Source organism: Thamnophis elegans, chromosome 1, assembly GCF_009769535.1.
Source record: "Thamnophis elegans isolate rThaEle1 chromosome 1, rThaEle1.pri, whole genome shotgun sequence".
NCBI classification, from domain to species: domain Eukaryota; kingdom Metazoa; phylum Chordata; class Lepidosauria; order Squamata; family Colubridae; genus Thamnophis; species Thamnophis elegans.
Window position 1 is genome coordinate 53379771 of NC_045541.1, and position 19958 is coordinate 53399728.

At 49.5% G+C, this 19958-nt stretch overlaps 1 protein-coding gene across 1 annotated transcript in view; it reads right to left on the reverse strand.

Moving 5' to 3' along the window:
• PDIA5 (protein disulfide isomerase family A member 5) overlaps positions 1-19958 on the reverse strand; it is a 280958-nt gene that overhangs the window by 52249 nt on the left and 208751 nt on the right. Inside the window, exon 14 of the mRNA XM_032217106.1 lies at positions 14097-14227. Within this exon, the coding sequence (XP_032072997.1) occupies positions 14097-14227 (131 nt within the window). The remainder of the gene's footprint in view (positions 1-14096; positions 14228-19958) is intronic.

Here is a 19958-nt window from a genome sequence, read left to right on the forward strand (position 1 = left end):
CCGGGGGATTGGGCCTCACGATCAGGGGAAGCTGACTCCCTGCTGCGACGGTCCGGGCTAGGTTCTGGCTGAAGGGGCCTTGAACCCTCCCTGGGATCCACTGTGGCTCTTGGAGAAGACCCTTCAAGTGAGCCTTTGTGCCCTATGCCTTTATTTGCAGAGGGATCCAGCTTGCTGCGTTTGCTGGAGGGCCCCACCTGTTCCCCTAAGGCCTCCCTGCATTCCTCAGCCATTTCAGGTCCCCACGAGGCCTGGAATATAGCTGGGTTTGGGATGGGCACGCGCTGGCCTTTGCGGTCCAAAAGCGCTGGCAGAATCTCCAGGAGGGAAGGGCCGCCTTGGGGTCGGATTCCTTCCTCCCACCGCCCTCGGTTCCCCGAGACTTAGCTTATTTTCCGGAGGGAGAGACTAGCTGGCTCCCCAGTCTAGTCTCCAGCCTCCCCGCGAGGTTCTGCAGTCGTTGAGGGCTCGCTGAGGCTCCGTTGGCTGGCTGGGCTCTTCTTGCTGTCCTCGCTCCTAGCACGCTCCGAGCTTTGCCGCTCTGCACAGTGAGTCGGATCGATCCAAAATGGCGGGGGTGCGCACGCAGCCGCTTCCCGCTCTTTCCAGCCTCAAAAAGCGCGCGAAGACTCCAGCCGTCGCTGCTGATGCCGGGCAAAATGGAGCAGGCGAGGGAATCCTAGCAATCCGGCTCGCCGGCTTTAGAGCCTTCCCAGAGCCTTCGCTGGACCTTTCCTCTCCGTGGGACGCCCCTGCTCCGACAGGGAACTTGGTTTACCCCACCCTTTGCTCCAGTTGCTAGCCAGCCCCCGCTGTGCAAGCCTTTTCAACCCCCTGCAGTGCTTGCAATTAGCAACAGCAGGGAAACCCAGCAGCCCTTCTCTTAAAGCGACAGAAACCTCAATGGAGGCAAAAGGACAGACCTGATGTAGAAGCGTGATTTCCTTTATCTGAGAAGTTAAACGTGGTCCAAATTGGGAAACTTTTTCCAGCCTTTCTGCTCTTAGACTGGAGCTCTCCCAAAACAGTCCTAGCTCGGGCGGACGGAGTTTTCGAACTGAGCATGTGCAGGCAAAGGGAGGCGTGGTCAACAAAAACATCACTCAGTCCAAGGGCAGATAGGCTGTGTTAACCCAGCATTTGGACTCTCTGAGCAGTGCACTGGAGAACAATAGATTTAAATTGTAGTGAAAGAGATGTCAAATGAATATCAGGATTAAATTCATAATTGTAATAGATTTCAACAATGTAAATATTGCCTCTGGAATTCAAGTTTTGAAACAGTAGCTAGATGGTAGTATGTCAGAGATGATCTAGTAGTACTGAACCAGGCAGGGGTTAGTTAAGCGATTTAATGATTGATCAATTGATTGTATCAAGGCACAGCACAATGTCAACTGACAAATGGATAAAACAGATGCGGATATATCAAAGTATAGAATAAAATGCATTCAGATAAATGAATTCTCTTTACATATGACACCAACTTGTTGTATGTACAAGCTCTAAGTTAAACAACTTTTACTATAAATGTGGAAGTTTTGCTAGCTACATACTGTGAGCGTTCCAAATACCATGTAGAATCAAATCAAAGGCAAAACTATGCTTAAAGTTCCAATTTAATAAAGCAGGCATGTTGGCATATAGCTGTGGGGATTCCAACTCTGGAAGTTACATCAGAATCCCACCCAGTTAAAAGTTCATGATCTTGTCCCCACACCCACAATCCATCACATGGTCCAATCTCCTTCTTCCACGCTGGCGTCCATGCCTAGCTTCTTCCGGTCAGGTGTACTGGTGTGGAGACAAAGGATGATTTTGGCTTCTAGCAAAGAATGAAAAACAATACATTCCCAAATCCTACTCCTTCTAATCCCCCCTCCCATTGACTATACTTACATAAACAGCATAATGAAATAAGAGAAAGTGTGGCAGGCCAAAATTCTAAAAGGAATATAAATGGAGGCCTGACAGGCGGCCTCTCCTCAGAAGACAAACATTTCCTGAAAAGAGAACAACATAAAAGTTAACATATAAAAAATTAACCACCTATTTCCACCCCTAGGAGACCCTTTGGCTTATCGGGAAACTTCTCATGGAACTGTTCTAATAACGTTTCCACTTTTAAGTTCCAACTTTTCACCCAAGTGGCTTCAGACAAAGGGTAGCCCTTCCATTGCACTAAATACTGCAAGCAACCCCTATTCAACCTAGAGTCTACAATCTTTTCCACCTCAGATTGTGGTTCCCCTCCTATCACTATAGATGGTGTTTCCCCTTCTATCTCTAAAGGAGGAGAGAAAGTTTGGGTGGATGCTCTTATGCTAGACCCATTTACTGGTTTCAACAAGCTACAATGAAATTCCAGGCCAAATTTCCCCAGACTTCTGGATAGACTGAGCTGAACTGTAAATGGGTTAACTATCTTCACTATCGGGAATGGACCTAAAAATTTTGGACCAAATTCTTTGCCCAGTTTCCATGTATTCCTAATCTTAAGTATTTGGTAGACACAAAAACTTTGTCTCCCACAAGGAAGGGGTTTTGGACCGAGTGGTGTTTCTCAGCTTGCTTCTGGTAGGCTTCTGCTGCATCTGCTAGAGCCTTCTCCGTATTCTCCCACCCATTCTTTAGCATGTCCATCCATTCATTCAAAGACATGGAGGAGGGAGGTTCTTTAGGCAGCTCAGGCATGGGAGCAAATTCCATGCCACTGGTAATCTGGAAAGGAGTAAATCCAGTGCTGCTGTGACTTGCATTGTTGTATGCCACTTCGGCGAAGGGTAGCAAGTCTGACCAGTTGTCTTGCTGATAGTCCACAAAACACCGGATGTATTGTTCCACTACCGCATTGCCTTTCTCTGCTGCGAAGTTCATGCTGGGAAGAACCTCTGAGCTCAGTTCTTGTGTGGACCCGATGGATCTTAGGACCTGGCTCCAGAACTTGGTTGTGAACTGGACTCCGCAGTCTGAAATGATCCTCTTGGGCAATCCATGCAGGCGATAAATGTGTTTCACAAACATTTTCGCTAATTTCTTTGCGGACGGCAACTCTGAGCAAGCGATGAAGTGCGCCTGCTTAGAAACCAAGTCCATAACTGTCCAGATTACTCTATTTCCACTATTGTCTGGGAGTTGCACAATGAAGTCCATTGCGACCTCTTCCCATGGTCTGTTAGGGCTGGCCACTCGTTGTAGCAGCCTAGACTGGTCTGTTGGGAGTGCCAATCTCATAGCTGTCATCAGCTTATCCTGGCTTCCATTACTATCATGCTGCGGTTTTCTCGACAAAACATCCCCCAACAAGTTTTTGGGTTCTTGTTGGACAGCTGGGTTTTTTGTCTCTGCTGCAGGTTCTGGGCTCTTGGATTCAATCATCCCTGGCTGGCCCTTTTTCTCCATCGGTGGTATTGGCTCATCAACAATCATCAATTTCCTACCATCATCTTCCCACTTTATCGTAGGTTTCCACTTGTCAAGCTATGCAAGCCCCAAGATTATTTTCTCCAGCATCTCTGGAGCAACAATGAATCTGAGAAGCTCGCAGTGGCGGCCCACTTGTAACTTCACCAGTTCAGTTACTAGCGTGGGTTGGGCCCCTCCAATTAGCGTTTCATCTACCTGCTCACCCCTAATGGGACAGGCTAGAGGTCTTGAGCTTATGCCTAGTTGTTGACAATCGACGTGCTGATTAAGGATTGAGCGCAACTGGTGCTCACAGCTGCTTCAACTTCCCCCTCCAACCCTGTCTTAGGCACTTGGAGGTTGACTTGGAAGGCAAAAGGGTGGATGGGTGCATTCACCATTGGGTCATCTTTAGCATTTTCCTCCTCCGACGCCTTCCCCTTGTTGGACTCCTTGTCACCTTAAGTTGGGGATCCTCTTCCTGAGCGTGTTTGCTTTTTCCCTCCTCCGAGGCCTCCCCCTTGGTAGGACTTTTCGTCACCTTAAGTTGGGGATCCTCTTCTAGAGGTTGTTGACCCTTTTCCTCCTCCGAGGCCTCCCCCTTGGTAGGACTCTTCGTCACCTTAAGTTGGGGATCCTCTTCTAGAGGTTGTTGACCCTTTTTCTCCTTTGAGGCCTCCCCCTTGATAGGACTCTTCATCACCTTAAATTGGGGATCCTCTTCCAGAGATTGGTTACCCTTCTCCTCCTCCGAGGCCTCCTCCTTGATAGGACTCTTCATCACCTTAAGTTGGGGATCCTCTTCTAGAGGTTGTTGGGCCAGATGACTCTTTTGTGGTGGCATCTGGGGCCTTCTCTTTTCCGCCGTGGCGGTTGGTGCACACATTTGTGGCAATTGGGCTGGAGCCAAGCACTCTGATGCTTTTGGCCAAGTTGACAGCAAAGGTGGCATTTTGTTGGGCCCTACGAGGAAAGGGACCTAGTTACATCTCTAAACTTAGGAACCGTCTCATCACATTTTTCCACCATCCATTCTGTAGCTAACCCCTTGGTAATCCCTTCTTCCATTGTTGAGAAATTTCTCTGTAGGAAGGTTGGGCAAGAACCTTTTGTGGTGTTGCAGGGGAGACTGGAACTGGTGGGGAGGTCAATCCCTCAGTTGGCCATTGCCCAGTTGTCTGCCATGGTGCCATCTGCTGAGGAAGGGTAGGTACCAACTGGAAACCCTTCCATCCATGACCTGGGATTAAGACCCATCCCAAGGGTGCCTGATTCACAGATTGCAGTTCACCCAATGATGGCTGGTTAGGGGGGTTTATGTGCCAAGGGCCTCTCTGCTGGCTTGGAGGATTTCTGGCCCAAGGGCCCCTCTGCTGGCTTGGGGGACTTTCCATGTTGATGGTCCAGGAGTTACCCACTGGAATCTTAACCATCCATACTCTGGGAAGAAAGCCCAATTTAGTGGTGTTTCATCCACTAGCTGCAGCCCAATTTCTGGTGGCTGGTAAGTAGAGGATGTTTGCCAAATCCCTTCTTGCTGGCTGGGTTGAAAATCCCATCTTGCTAGGGATTCTGTCTTCAACTCAGTTGCAGGGCATTGGCTCATTTGGAAGGGGTCAAAATCTCCACTCCAGGATTTTTTCCATGCCTTGGCTGGGGGGAAGGAGGGGTAGAATGCACTCACATTTAGTTGCCCGAAATGGTCCGGGATCTCCATCGGAGCTGACTGCGTTCATTCCTCTTATTTCCATCCCCAACAGCCTGGGTTTCTTGCCAGCGGCAATGATTTTTAAAAGCGAAACTGCTTTTGCCTTTGCAGATTTGCAGAGGAATGTCTCATCTCAGCTTCTTATCTCAAAAGGCTTTCTCCTAATTGTTCACTGATGTTTTACGCTGTTCGGTGTGGTTCAGCATTGGAGAAACAGCAAACCTCACCAGCCCCCCCCCCCCCCCCCCGGGAGGAAGGGGTGCTGGTGATTATTTTGAAGAGAGAGTTGGAATGATGTCAGCGTTCCAAATACCATGTAGAATCAAATCAGAATCGAAGGGAAAACTATCCTTAAAGTTCCAATTTAATAAAGCAGGCATGTTGGCACATAGCTGTGGTGATTCCAACTCTGGAAGTTACATCAGAATCCCACCCAGTTAAAAGTTCATGATCTTGTCCCCACACCCACAATCCATCACATGGTCCAATCTCCTTCTTCCATGCTGGCGTCCATGCCTAGCTTCTTCCGGTCAGGTGTACTGGTGTGGAGACAAAGGATGACTTTGGCTTCTAGCAAAGAATGAAAAACAATACATTCCCAAATCCTACTCCTTCTAATCCCCCCTCCCATTGACTATACTTAAATAAACAGTTTAATGAAATAAGAGAAAGTGTGGCAGGCCAAAATTCTAAAAGGAATATAAATGCAGGCCTGACACATACTGTATTAATAGTACCATGAAGGTAGGGAAATCTGTTGTTAAAGTGCCAATAGGTCATTTTCTCAAGTAAAGACTCTAAATACCGGGTCTTGGTTGAGGCATATAATTGACATTCAAATAACCCAATGTATTCTATATCTGGGGCTCCACATATATATTTTCCCTCATTGTATATTTCTAACTTCAGCATGGAGTCTAGCAACTCAAATCTTATTCTATTAAGGTCTGTTCTTTGATACTCCATCAAGCCTACCGTCAAGTATTTTTATATTTGGAATGACATTTTGTTTCTGGCCAACTCTTTTAAAGAATATACAGTATATCACAAGTATATTGATTAAAGGCAAATAATCAACTGTGACTTTTAAAATTTATTGCTTATCTATTGAAGACTCAGTTAAGATGACAGCACCTAGCTGATTATGCCGATCTCAAAGAACTAAATGGCTTTGGGGGATGAAGAGGAAGTCCCAAGATTGGAACTTGGAAAAATGAACAAGAGCTCATTACCCTCAGACTTTTAAGTCTTGCTTGTCAGACTTGGTATCTTCCATAGTGCTACTTCCTATGCCATAAATGATTCATATCTAGTTGTTTGAGAGAGAGAGGGATATGATACAGTGATTAAGAGTGTCTAGAAAATGAAAGAAACAAGAACTAACTCATTAATAGGCTGGTATAGTAATTCATCCCAAGGAGCTATTTTTAAATGTCCCTAGAAAGCAATGAGAGAGCACAAGATTCTAATATATTCACATCAGTGTATCTTATCCCCTACTCTTTCAAAACCAGGTCAAAACAGACTCATCATCTCCAAACTCAGGAGCAAAATTCATCATGCAATCATCATGCAAGAATTTGGTCAGCTAATAGAGTACAGCAATCAACTTTAGAAGAGCAGATACTCTCAAGCTATTGGAGCAAGGTTAGAGGAGAAAATGAATCAGCTAAAGTCCTTAATTCTATGCAGCAACATTTGGTTGCAAAGTCTCAGAAAAGAAGTTTGCAGGCACTACTTCTGCAATCTGAAAAATGAAAGGGATAGAAAACTGTTGTGGCTCGGCTGGAGCCTTTGGAGCTGCTATCAGACTCTGACAGCGAGGGGCCCTATGAGTCATGCTTGGAGGAGGCCGGGCTCTGGACAGGGGTCTGACTCCAAGCAGGGCTCAGAGAGACTAGTTGGTCCCCAGGTAATGACTGAGCCTTGGATCAGTGGGGAGCAGACAAGAGAGGCTGACAAAGAACCCTCCTGTGAGTTGTTTCGGGATGCACATAGAAGAGCTGACCGACGTAAGGAACAATTGAGGACTCATAGGAGGTGATAACAGGCTCGTTAGGGTCTTCTCTTGCAGATAAAAAGACTGATGGTGCCACGCCCTGGTGGCAGAAGTCAACGTTCTCTGTTCGTGTGTAACCATTGAGAAAAGTATTTTGGATAAGTGTCTTGATTTCTGTAATTCTGTTTGGTATTAGTTTGAGTGAAGACTTTTTTGCCAGAGCCTTTTATCTGTGTTTATTTTGGGCTCGCAGCCAGCTCGAGCCGGGACTGATAAAAATATTTCTTTTGAAGTTCTGTTTGGCTGTAGTTTCTGAACGAGCAAGGTGGGGGTCAGAATAGAAAACTGTTTACGAAATAGTTTTCTATAGGTTTTCTTGCTTCCCAATAGTGATTTATGAAGATGTAGCAGATAATATAATATCTGCAAAGATGCTTTGCTTAACCAAATGCATTCTTTAAAAAGTTGAACTGTACTACTCCAATCCACAAACAAACCTAATCACATAAGATGTTCCTATGTCTCTGGTGAACACAGTAAGAAAGTTTCAGCTAACAAGCTTCACTAATGCGGGACGTGGTTCAGAGCTGAGAAGAAAATTATTTAAACCACAGTAGCATGGCACATTATTTAAGCCACAGTAGTGGTTATTACAAAGCAAGTTTGTAATAAATGGTAGGAATAAACACTCCAAGAGCTCCCATGATTGAACGAGTGATAAATAAAGATAATCATATTTTAACAGAAGGCGCATTATTGGTACACAAGGAGAGCAAATTTCAATGCACAATGATTTGTACTTCTGCTTTTCTTTATAATTATCTCACTGCAAGCTGAGATGTGATTCCCTACAGTGTTTGATTAAGAAAAAGCTACTGTATATGAGTGCATTATACAATATGTATGTGTGTGTGTGTGTGTGTGTGTGTGTGTGTTTTCGTAGATTTCATATATCATATATATTTGATACAGCACACATGTACCCATTCATCTAAAATTACTGACACTTTTTGAATGTAAGAAATTATTAAAGAAACTTGTTTAAATAGTTTGTGGCTGTAATTAAAAAGATAGATGTTATTAAATGTGATTCAGAAGTCTAATCTTTTATCTCACATGCATTTAGAAACGTGCTCAGCTAATAATAATTCCTTTTTGGTAGTAATTGTAACCTATCCCTATATATAAGGTAAGACTATTAATATACATTTTTCTTAAAACAGTCCAACTATAATTAAGGAGATGCAGAGCCCTAATATGCTTATTTCAGATATATCAGAGTGAAAAACCATACACCTGAATCTGTGGAGTACCCATTCTAACCTTTAGAAACTAATGAAATGATAGAAGTTAAACAAGTATTACCTTTCACTAGAGTGAGGATTAAGCTATTCATTATTTCAAGGAGGCAGCACTATGCACCACAAGAGTATGGAAATTAAGTGGGGCTCTCTATTAAAACCATTGTTGCACCTATTCTAAAATACCCCAGAAATCCTATTCTTGAAATATGAGTCCTTTCTTGTTGTAGAGAACAAACATTTAATCTTCAGCTTATATCCAAAATAAATACATTCATTAATTACCAGTCATATTCCTGCTACTATCTATCAGCTTAGCCTGGGTAAGGTGATCTGGGGTGGTCTTGGAATTAAGCAGCAGGCATTTAGACAGCCACTCTGGGGAGCCATTTCAGTCATCCGGTTGAATTGTTGCGCATGCGTGAGAATAGAATGGCTGCCGGATTCCGCCGCTCCGAATGCCTGAGAATAAGAAGACACTAACCGCGGCGCCCAGGACCCCTAACATGGTAACGGAGGGGTTCCTTTTGGGCGCCAGCCTTCAGCCCTCCCAGGGAGGTGGTTGTTTGGGGAGGGGGCCGCCTCTGAGCGGCTCCAGGAACAGCTCCGGAACGACGATATCCCCCCTGGCGTGGTTTTCTGCATCAGCCTTTTTAAACAGCTGGGAAGCGGCGGCGACGGCTTTGTGCGAGAGGCAGAGGCTTTGGCCCCGCTGTTTGGAGGGGTGCCGAACCCCCTCACTGACTGGACAACATCGTGGGGCTGGTTTATGCCCCGAAGAGGGGGTGGGAGGTCCAGGAGAGATGCTTGGACTGGACTGGGACTGGGACCAGGAGGCAGAGGAACTGGTTTCCTGTCTCCGCTATAGCTTTGCTGATATCCCTCCCTGTATTTTGAAGCGGCGTTTTACTTCGATCTCGCCGCTGTTTCTGCAAGACTTTAAACGGCTTGACCATCTGCCTGCTTGGCTTAGAAGTAAAGCTGTAAGAACTCAATTACGGGCTCCCTGCGGCAGCCATTACCATCAGCTGCTACCATTGCAATCATCACTGCCTCAGGAGTGCTGTGTTGGCTGGGAATTTGGACTCCCTCTAGTGGCCATTACTGGTATTTTTCTGGACCATCAAATACCTTTATTATCATCAAGCACTATTACACCAGAGAGGCAGTGTGTTGAGAACTTGGACTCCCTTCAGTGGCCATTATTGGTACTTCTTTCTGGCCATATACTTCTCTGGACCATATACAGTTTTCTATCGGACTCCCATTAGACTTTGTTAACGAGAAGGCCAAATTTCTAAGATCCTGCCTTCACCAATTCGCACAACCGCGCAATTTTTATCTGGTATGATGAGTGCATGGGATTGTATGTGGTTGAGTGAATGATCCCACTTTTATCATTTTATTATCATTGTATTTTATATGTTTTTAACTTTTCTGTGGGGACTGCTTGGGTGAGTGAATGAGTATGTCTGATTCGGAGGACCTGCCGGGAGAAGCGGGGGCCATGGGGGTGGTTGAGGGGACTAGAGACACGGGAGAGGGTCGGGGTATTACGGTCGTAACAGGGAGGGGCAGATACGGCGGGGACTTTAGGGCAGGCCATTACCGGGGAAGGAGGGTTCGCTACATCACAGAGATCCCTCCTTCCGGCCCTATGAGTCCCACTCCGAGACCAGATGGCGCAAGTAATCAGGACCCTGGACTCAGGCTGCTGTCGCTAAATGCCAGGTCTGTGGTACATAAAGCTCCTCTCGTCCGGGACTTAATTTTAGACGAGAGGGCAGACCTGGCATGTATTACTGAAACCTGGCTGGGCCCAGAGGGAGGAGTCCCCCTTGTAGAACTGTGCCCAGAAGGATTTCAGGTGCTGCACCAGCCGAGAGCCCAGGGAAGGGGTGGGGGTGTGGCCGTTGTTATCCGGGAGTCGTTAGTTCCTCGTAGGGTCCCTGCTCCGGAGCTTGTCGGGTGTGAGTCTCTGCTGATAAAGTTGGACCTCAAGGGTCAAGTGGGTCTGCTGTTAACGTACCTGCCTCCCAACAGCATTGCAGCAGCCCTCCCCTCGCTCCTCGAGTCGGTAGCCGAGCTGGCAATTGAGTTCCCTAGGTTGATGGTCCTGGGGGACTTTAATTTGCCTTCGCTCGGTGAAAACTCTGATGGGGCGCAGGAATTCATGGCTTCCATGACAGCCATGGGCTTGACCCAAGTAATTCGGGGCCCAACCCATTCGGCGGGTCACATGCTCGACCTCGTATTCCTCTCGGAGCAGTGGATTTGTGACCTTGGTCTGAGGGGTAACGACATCATACCCCTGTCGTGGTCAGACCACTGCCTACTGAGGCTCGACTTCCGGAGACCAAACCCCCACTGTAGGGAGGAGGAACCGACCAGGTGGTTCCGCCCCAGGCGACTTATGGAACCGCTAAGGTTCCAGACGGAGCTTGGGGTCATTCCTGATACTTTCGCCCACAGTCCGGTAGAGGCTGCTTGGCACTCGGCAGCATCGGAGGCCCTCGACCGGATTGCGCCACTACGCCCCCTCCGAGGCGGCGGATCCCGGAGACCCCCTTGGTTCACCGAGGAACTCCGGGAGATGAAGCGCCGGAGGAGATGCCTAGAGCACCGATGGAGGTCCGATAAGTCCGAATCGAACCGAGCAATGGTAACCACCTGCACCAAGGAATACACCAGGGCACTTAGGGCAGCGAAAAGATCTCACATAGCCACCTTGGTTGCGTCCGCTGAGTCCCGCCCAGCCGCCCTGTTTAAGATAACCCGCTCCCTATTAAATAAAAGGGAAGCGGGGGAACCCTTGCAAGGCAGAGCTGAGGATTATGCCCAATTCTTAGCGGACAAAATTGCTCGGTTTCGGTCGGACTTGGACTCCATCCCCGCAGCTCCAGCCGAGGCACAAGAGGATTGGGTAGAACATCTCTGGGTTGAGTTTCAGGATGTTACCCCCGGGGATGTGGACAAGGCCATGAGGGCTGTGAGTGCCTCCACCTGCGTACTGGACCCGTGTCCCTCATGGCTGGTTACTAACAGCAGTGAGGTGACACGAGGCTGGATCCAGGCGGTTGTGACCGCCTCTCTTCGGGAGGGGAACTTCCCCGCCGCACTGAAAGCGGCGGTGGTGAGACCCCTCCTAAAGAAGCCATCTTTGGATCCAGCTGTTCTTAATAACTATCGCCCGGTCTCCAACCTTCCCTTCCTTGGGAAGGTTGTTGAGAAGGTGGTGGCCTTTCAGCTCCAACGGTCCTTGGAGGAAGCAAACTATCTCGACCCCTTCCAGTCAGGCTTCAGACCCGGTTACAGCACAGAAACCGCTTTGGTCGCATTGACCGATGATCTCTGGAGAGCCAGAGATGGAGGATATTCCTCCATCCTGGTCCTCCTTGACCTCTCAGCGGCTTTCGATACCATCGACCATGGTATCCTTCTGCGACGACTGCGGGAGGTGGGAGTGGGAGGCACCGTGTTGCGGTGGTTCTCCTCCTACCTCTCGGACAGGTCGCAGTCGGTGTTAGTGGGGGGGCAGAGATCGTCCCCTAGGCCCCTAACATATGGGGTGCCTCAGGGCTCGGTCTTATCCCCCCTACTATTTAACATCTACATGAAACCGCTGGGAGAGATCATCCGCAGGCACGGGATCAGATACCATCAATATGCGGACGATACCCAGTTGTATCTGTCCGCCCCGTGCCAACTCAATGAAGCGGCAGATGTGATGAACCGAGGCCTTGAGGCCGTTATGGACTGGATGAGGGTTAACAAGCTTGTGCTCAACCCAGAAAAGACCGAGTGGCTGTTGTGTTTCCCTCCCAAAGATCCGACCAATATTCCATCACTCAGGCTGGGGGGTCAAATTTTATACCCCTCAGAGAGGGTTCGCAACTTGGGAGTCCTCCTGGATCCACAGCTATCGTTTGACCACCACCTGACGGCTGTGACCAGGGGGGCATTCGCCCAGGTTCGCCTGGTGCGCCAGTTGCGACCCTACCTGAATCGAGAGGCACTCACAACAGTCACTCGGGCCCTTGTGACCTCTAGGCTGGAATACTGCAATGTGCTCTACATGGGGCTGCCCTTGAAGAGCATCCGGCGACTTCAGCTAGTACAGAACGCGGCCGCGCGAGTGATTGTGGGTGCACCTCGGTTCACCCACATAACACCTATCCTCCGCGAGCTGCGCTGGCTACCTGTCGATCTCCGGATGCGCTTCAAGGTGCTATTAGTCACTCATAAAGCCCTGCATGGTAGTGGATCCGGATACTTGAGAGACCGCCTCCTGCCAATTACCTCCCTGCGACCAATTAGATCTCACAGATTGGGCCTCCTCCGTATTCCATCGGCCAGCCAGTGCCGGCTGGCAACTACAAGGAGGAGGGCCTTCTCAGTAGTAGCCCCGACCCTTTGGAACGAACTCCCCGTGGAGATTCATACCCTCACCACCGTCCAGGCCTTCCGCACAGCCCTTAAGAACTGGCTAGCCCATCAGGCCTGGGGACAAGGATAGTTGCCCCTCCCGAATGATGAATGTATGTTGCTTATTACTTTTATTATATGTGTCTATGTCACTGTTTGTACTTCCCCTCCCTGATTTTATGTGAGCCGCCCTGAGTCCCCTCAGGGAAAAGGGCGGCCTACAAATGTTAATAAACATTACAAACAAACATTACAAACATTCTTGTGGGAGGTAGTCTAAGCAGGATGAGGACTGTGGCTTACTGCTGCTATTGTTTTTATTATTGCTGGTGCTGATAAGCAATCCCACTTTCCATTTGAGTTTAATTGTGTTTTGTTGTCTTTTTTTTTTAGTTTCAGTATACCCATACTCAGGGGTGGGCTGCTGGGGGTTTGCAGGGGTTCAGGAGAACCTCTAGCTAAGATTCTGTGCAGTCCAAATCCCACTCCTGGTGGCCCCACCCACCCCACCCTGCTCCTCCCAGGAATTCCCACAAGGCCCATTTTGGATGCAAGTAAGTGCAGGGCATGCACAGCTGCTCGGTAAGGGTAAAAAATAGGCCTTCCGGAATTTTGGGAAGGTCAGAAATGAGCCCATTTCCAGGCTCCAGAAGGCCTCCAGTGTCTGGGAAGCTGTTTTTGTCCTCCCAGAGGCTCAAGGAAAGTGTCTGGAGCCCAGGGAGGGGAAAAAACATGCCCCCTACTGTGGTACAGGAGGCTGACTAGGCCACGCCCACCATGGCCACACCCACCCACCCACCAGGCAGAGAACCCCTTGCTAAAATTTTTGAAGCCCACCCCTGCCCATATTGTTCAATTCACTGCTTCTTGATCTCTGAGATCATCTTCAGGACATCCTGCAGAACCCACCATGAGTGGGGAGGGAGTTATCTATATTAGTTTGGTTAATAGGTTAGTATTCACATTGACAAAAGATTGAGTTCAAGTGTAATTTTGTTGCTAATAAGCAATGCAAAGCATTCTTTCTCCAAAGCCATGACTCTGTTCCTTTAGCACCTTTGCTGCTGGCATTGTCAGAAAGTGAAAGAGTAACCCAAGATATTCCAGCGATGTGCTCTGCCACCCAGCTGTGGTTCCGACTGAACAAAATAAATGAACTGCGCTTAGCTAATTCAAAAGCACTAGAAAGCCATTTCTCTTTCTGCTGATATTCAGTATAGATGAATGTTCAATATTTTATTGTACAACATCCACTTACATGGAGCATAAAACATTACGAGTGAGTGCTTCTTTTTCTTCAAAAATTCTCGGAAGTCTTCACCTGCAAGATGGATAACACTTGTTTGCTTTTCTTCCCAAGTTGGTTCAGGTGGAGGAGGTGCCTGAGGACTGAGGAGAAAAAAAAAGAACACATCCCAACATTTTTGTAAGCCGGGGCAGACAATATATATTTGTTCCAAATATGCATCCATAATCTATAATTATCTGTTCTGTCCCCCCTTCTCCGCCCGTTAACAGACGAAAGGCAAACAAACCTAAAAGGAACTCTCTTTATCAGTTCTCGGCTCAGACTGGCTGCGAGCCCAAAAATAACATAAACAAAGTCTCTGACGAGATAACAGAATACCAAACAAAAACTCTTACAAAGCAATGCACTTCTCCAAGTGTCTCTCACAAACCATGACCGATAAGTCCTGAACGAACGAATGAACATTGACTCCTGCAACCAGGGCGTGGCACCATCCGTCCTTTTATCCCCAGAAGATGCCCCTAACGAGCCCCAGCTGCATTGTTAATCTTGCATCCCGAAAAGACTCACAGAAGACTGCTGCTGAGTCACAACACTATCCCCCACCGCAGGGCTCTTTCCCCGGGTTCCGATGGTCTGGAAGCAGTCAGAATAACTTGTCCACAAGAGGGCCCGCACCCATTTCCTGTGATGCCTTTTTCATGAGTCCCAAACCTCTGCAGGAATAGCTCCCTTGAATCGGAACTCCTTAGGTATCCGGTGGCCACCATGTTTCCTTCCGCCCTTCACGGCGTCAACACCCAGTCCAGGGTCCTTCACCCTCTGCAAGGCCGACCCACCAGCCCCCCTACCATTGGAGGTTGATGGCAGCTCTACCAGCTTCAGCCACACCTTAACACCCTGTCCAGGGTCCTCCACCCTCTGCAAGGCCGACCCACCAGCCCCCCTACCGTCGGAGGTTGACGGCAGCTCTACCAGCTTCGGCCGAGCCTTAACACCCTGTGCAGGGTCCTCCACCCTCTGCAAGGCCGACCCACCAGCCACCCTACCATCGGAGATTGACGGCAGCTCTACCAGCATCAGCCACGCCTTAACACCCTGTCCAGGGTCCTCCACCCTCTGCAAGGCCGACCCACCAGCCCCCCTACCGTCGGAGGTTGACGGCAGCTCTACCAGCTTCAGCCGAGCCATAACACCCTGTCCAGGGTCCTCCACCTCCTCCAAGGCAAACCCACATGACCCCTCGCTGTCGGAGTCTGGCGGCAGCTCCACCGATTCCTGCCGAGCCACCACGCAATCCCCTCCCGCAGAGCCCTTCCCCAGTTTCGATGATCGGGGTGCGGCCCAGAAGGGTTGGTGATGGCCTCCACAGAACACGGTGCAAGACACTGGTACCCTGCTGGGAACCTAGAAACAAAGTCCAGTGCTGCGGGGACCGGAGTCGACAATGGCTGGAATCTTGGCAGACTTCTCCTTGCAGACCTAGCCCATTGGCACTGGACACATGACTTCACGCACCTCCGTACGTCATTTTTCAGATGGGGCCACCAAAATTGATGGGAGGCCAGGCACAACATCCGAACAAACCCCCAATGTCTTGATGCAGACGCACAATGAATCTGCGAGAGCACCCGTCAATGGATGTGCCCTGCGGAAACATAGAGCCAGCCCTGACACTTCAAAAGATCCCCTTCCAAAGTCCATGGGGATGCCGGCCCCACTTCCGCCTTTCGTCGCTCCACCCAGTCGTCACCCCGCTGCGCATCCTGTATCAGAGACTGCATGCTCACGGGATGACAAACGGCAGCACAGGATGCAACGAGTAGAACAGTCTGAGGTGGAAGCGAGTTCGCAGGGTCAGAGTTCTCTACTTTACTCAGCAGGGCATCTGCCCTGGGACTCCACACCCCCCGAATGCACGCTACCTTGTGTGAACGGGGTATCACGGCCGCACAAACGTGCTGGTTGTCCGACATGATAGTGCGTTGCTGAGGGACAGCTGCAGTCCGTGCAACTCTTCTGTTCTTCTTGGGGCAACTCCCTGCCAGGTGTCCAAGATCCCCATAGTAGAAGCACAATCCCTCAGCATCGTCTGTCCATCTCTGTCCATGACACTTGAGGTCTGACAGCACCCAACTCCATGGGCTCCTCCCAGTCTACTGCAGTCCCTTGCTGAACCGGCATGCTTGTGGTCTCCTGGAATACACGGCGAGGCCTTCGCCTCTGCAGCCGGGCATCTATCCAGAGGCACAGGTGGACCAACGCGTCGAATGTCGGTGGCCTGTCCACCCTCGCCAGTTCATCCTGCAAGGCCTCAGACAATCCATCCTGGAATGTGTCCATTAGAGCTGGTTCATTCCACGTGGAATCCTGGCTACGCAGTCTGAATTCAGTCACATAGTCCTGCAATGAACCACTCCCCTGCTGCAGTGACTTCAGACTTCTAGCTGATGTTTCCCCCTTGATAGGATCTTCAAACATCCGTTTGAAGTACTGACAAAAGCCCTGGAAGTCATCCAACAACGGGCTCTGCTGAATTAACAAGGGGGTAGCCCAACGGGCAGCTGTGCCTGAGAGCAAACTGATAATAAATCCCACCTTCGTCCGGTCAGTGGGAAAGTCCTCTGCTCTCAAACTCAGGAACAGCTGGCATTGTCCCAGAAACGCGGCAAACATGGCCAAACTCCCATCATATTTATCTGGCATGGCTTCTGGGCACTTCCTCCTTGGCTGGGGGGGGGGTGTTGCAGCTCTCTGCAACTGCGTAATTTGGTCTGACAACATCGCGATTTGTTGTGCCATTTGCCTATTTTCAGCCATTAACTGTTCCATAATTAATGAAATGGAGGCTTGTCAGGCAGGAGTCAAACTGTTCTGTCCCCCTTCTCCGCTCATTAACAGACGACAGGCAAACAAACCTAAAAGGAACTCTCTTTATCAGTTCTCGGCTCAGACTGGCTGCGAGCCCAAAAATAACATAAACAAAGTCTCTGACGAGATAACAGAATACCAAACAAAAACTCTTACAAAGCAATGTACTTCTCCAAGTGTCTCTCACAAACCATGACCGATGAATCTTGAACGAACAAATGAACGTTGACTCCTGCAACCAGGGCGTGGCACCATCCGTCCTTTTATCCCCAGAAGATGCCCCTAACGAGCCCCAGCTGCATTGTTAATCTTGCATCCCGAAAAGACTCACAGAAGACTGCTGCTGAGTCACAACAATGATCATATATTCTATTTTTGGGGTACACAATGAATTCAGATATCAAGGCTAAATATGTATTATTACCAAGAGACAAGATTGTACATCTCACATTCCTCCAATATGGGCATAAGATCCTGGAAATTTTTTTTTTACTGGCCACAGTTAATCTAACAAACCAAACTCAACTATAAGTATGTCTTGGCCTTGGGCTAACAACTCTTGAGTTAGGGTCATTTCAAGTAACTGGAAAATAGGGCTAATTGTACTAATTGTACAGTGAGATCTTACCCCTGTCGTGGTCAGACCACTGCCTACTGAGGCTTGACTTTCGGAGACCAAACCTCCACTGTAGGGAGGAGGAATCGACCAAGTGGTTCCGCCCCAGGCGACTTATGGACCCCTTGAGGTTCCAGACGGAGCTTGGGGTTATTCCTGATACCCTCGCCCACAGTCCGGTGGAGACTCTGGTTGCTGCCTGGAACTCAGCAGTGACGGAGTCTCTTGACCGGATTGTGCCACTACGGCTGCTCCGAGGTAGTGGATCCCGGAGGCCACCTTGGTTCACCGAGGAACTCCGGGAGAGGAAGCGCCGGAAGAGACGCTTAGAGCACTTATGGAGATCCAATAGATCCGAATCGAACCAAGCACTTCTAACATCATGCATCAAGGAATACATCAGGGCAATTAGGACGGCGAAAAGAGCTTATATTGCCACCTTGATTGCCTCCACTGAGTCGCGCCCAGCCGCCCTGTTCAGGATAACCCGCTCCCTCCTAAATAGGAGGGATACGGGGGACCCTCTGCAGGGTAGGGCTGAGGATTACATCCAATTCTTAGCGGACAAAGTTGCTCGGTTTCGGTCGGACTTGGACTCCGATTTTGCAGATCTAGCCGAGGCACAAGGGGATAATCTGGTAGACCATCACTGGGTTGAGTTTCAGGATGTTGCCCCTGAGGATGTGGACAAGGCCATGAGAGCTGTGAGTGCCTCCACATGTGTACTGGACCCGTGCCCCTCCTGGCTAGTTGCTAACAGCAGGGAGGTGACACGAGGCTGGATCCAGGCGGTTGTTACCACCTCCCTTCGGGAGGGGGTCTTTCCCCCCACACTTAAAGCGGCGGTGGTGAGACCCCTCCTGAAGAAACCATCCTTGGATCCAGCCGTTCTTAACAATTATCGTCCAGTCTCCAACCTCCCCTTTGTGGGGAAGGTTGTTGAGAAGGTGGTGGCCTTTCAGCTCCAGCGGTCCTTGGAGGAAGCTAGTTATCTTGATCCACTCCAGTCCGGCTTCAGGCCTGGTTACAGCACAGAAACCGCTTTGGTCGCATTGACCGATGACCTCTGGAGAGCCAGGGACGGAGGCCACGCCTCCATCCTGGTTCTCCTTGACCTCTCAGCGGCTTTCGATACCATCGACCATGGTATCCTTCTGCGACGACTACGGGAGGTGGGGGTGGGAGGCACTGTTTTGCGGTGGTTCTCCTCTTACCTCTCGGACAGGTCGCAGTCGGTGTTAGTTGGAGGGCAGAGATCGACCCCTAGGCCCCTAACATATGGGGTGCCGCAGGGTTCGGTCCTGTCCCCCCTACTTTTCAACATCTACATGAAACTGCTGGGCAGATCATTCGGCGGCACGGGATAAAATACCACCAGTATGCGGACGATACTCAGTTGTATCTGTCCACCCCGTGCCAACTCAATGAAGCGGTGGACGTGATGAACCAGGGCCTTGAAGCTGTTAGGGACTGGATGAGGGCTAACAAACTCGTGCTCAACCCGGATAAGACCGAGTGGCTGTTGTGTTTCCCTCCCACTAATTCGGCAAGCATTCCATCTCTCAGGCTGGGGGGTCAAACACTACGCCCCTCAGACAGGGTCCGCAACTTGGGAGTCCTCCTGGACCCACAGCTGACTTTCGAACACCATCTGTCAGCTGTGACCAGGGGGGCATTTGCCCAGGTCCGCCTGGTGCACCAGTTGCGCCCCTACCTGAACCGGGAGGCTCTCACAACAGTCACTCGTGCCCTAGTGACCTCTAGGCTGGAGTACTGCAATGTGCTCTACATGGGGCTGCCCTTGAAGAGTATTCGGCGACTTCAGCTAGTCCAGAATGCGGCCGTGCGAGCGACTGTGGGTGCACCTCGCTTCACCCACATAACACCTATCCTCCGCGAGCTGCACTGGCTACCTGTCGATCTCCGGGTACGCTTCAAGGTGCTACTCGTCACCCATAAAGCCCTTCATGGTAGTGGATCTGGGTACTTGAGAGACCGCCTACTGCCAATCACCTCCATTCGACCAATTAGATCTCACCGATTAGGCCTCCTCCGAGTTCCATCCGCCGGTCAATGTCGACTGGCAACCACGCGGAGGAGAGCCTTCTCGGTGGCAGCTCCGACCCTATGGAACGATCTCCCCATGGAGATTCGTACCCTCACCACCCTCCAGACCTTCCGCACAGCCCTTAAAAACTGGCTATCCCGTCAGGCCTGGGGCTAAAGATTGCAACCCGCCCGAATGGTATGAATGTTGTGTTTTAATGATGTATTGTTCTATATGTTATAAGTTCGTTTACCCCCCCCCTTTTTAAGTTGTAAGCTGCCCTGAGTCCCCCCAGGGAAAAGGGCGGCATATAAATAAACTTAAATACAAATACAAA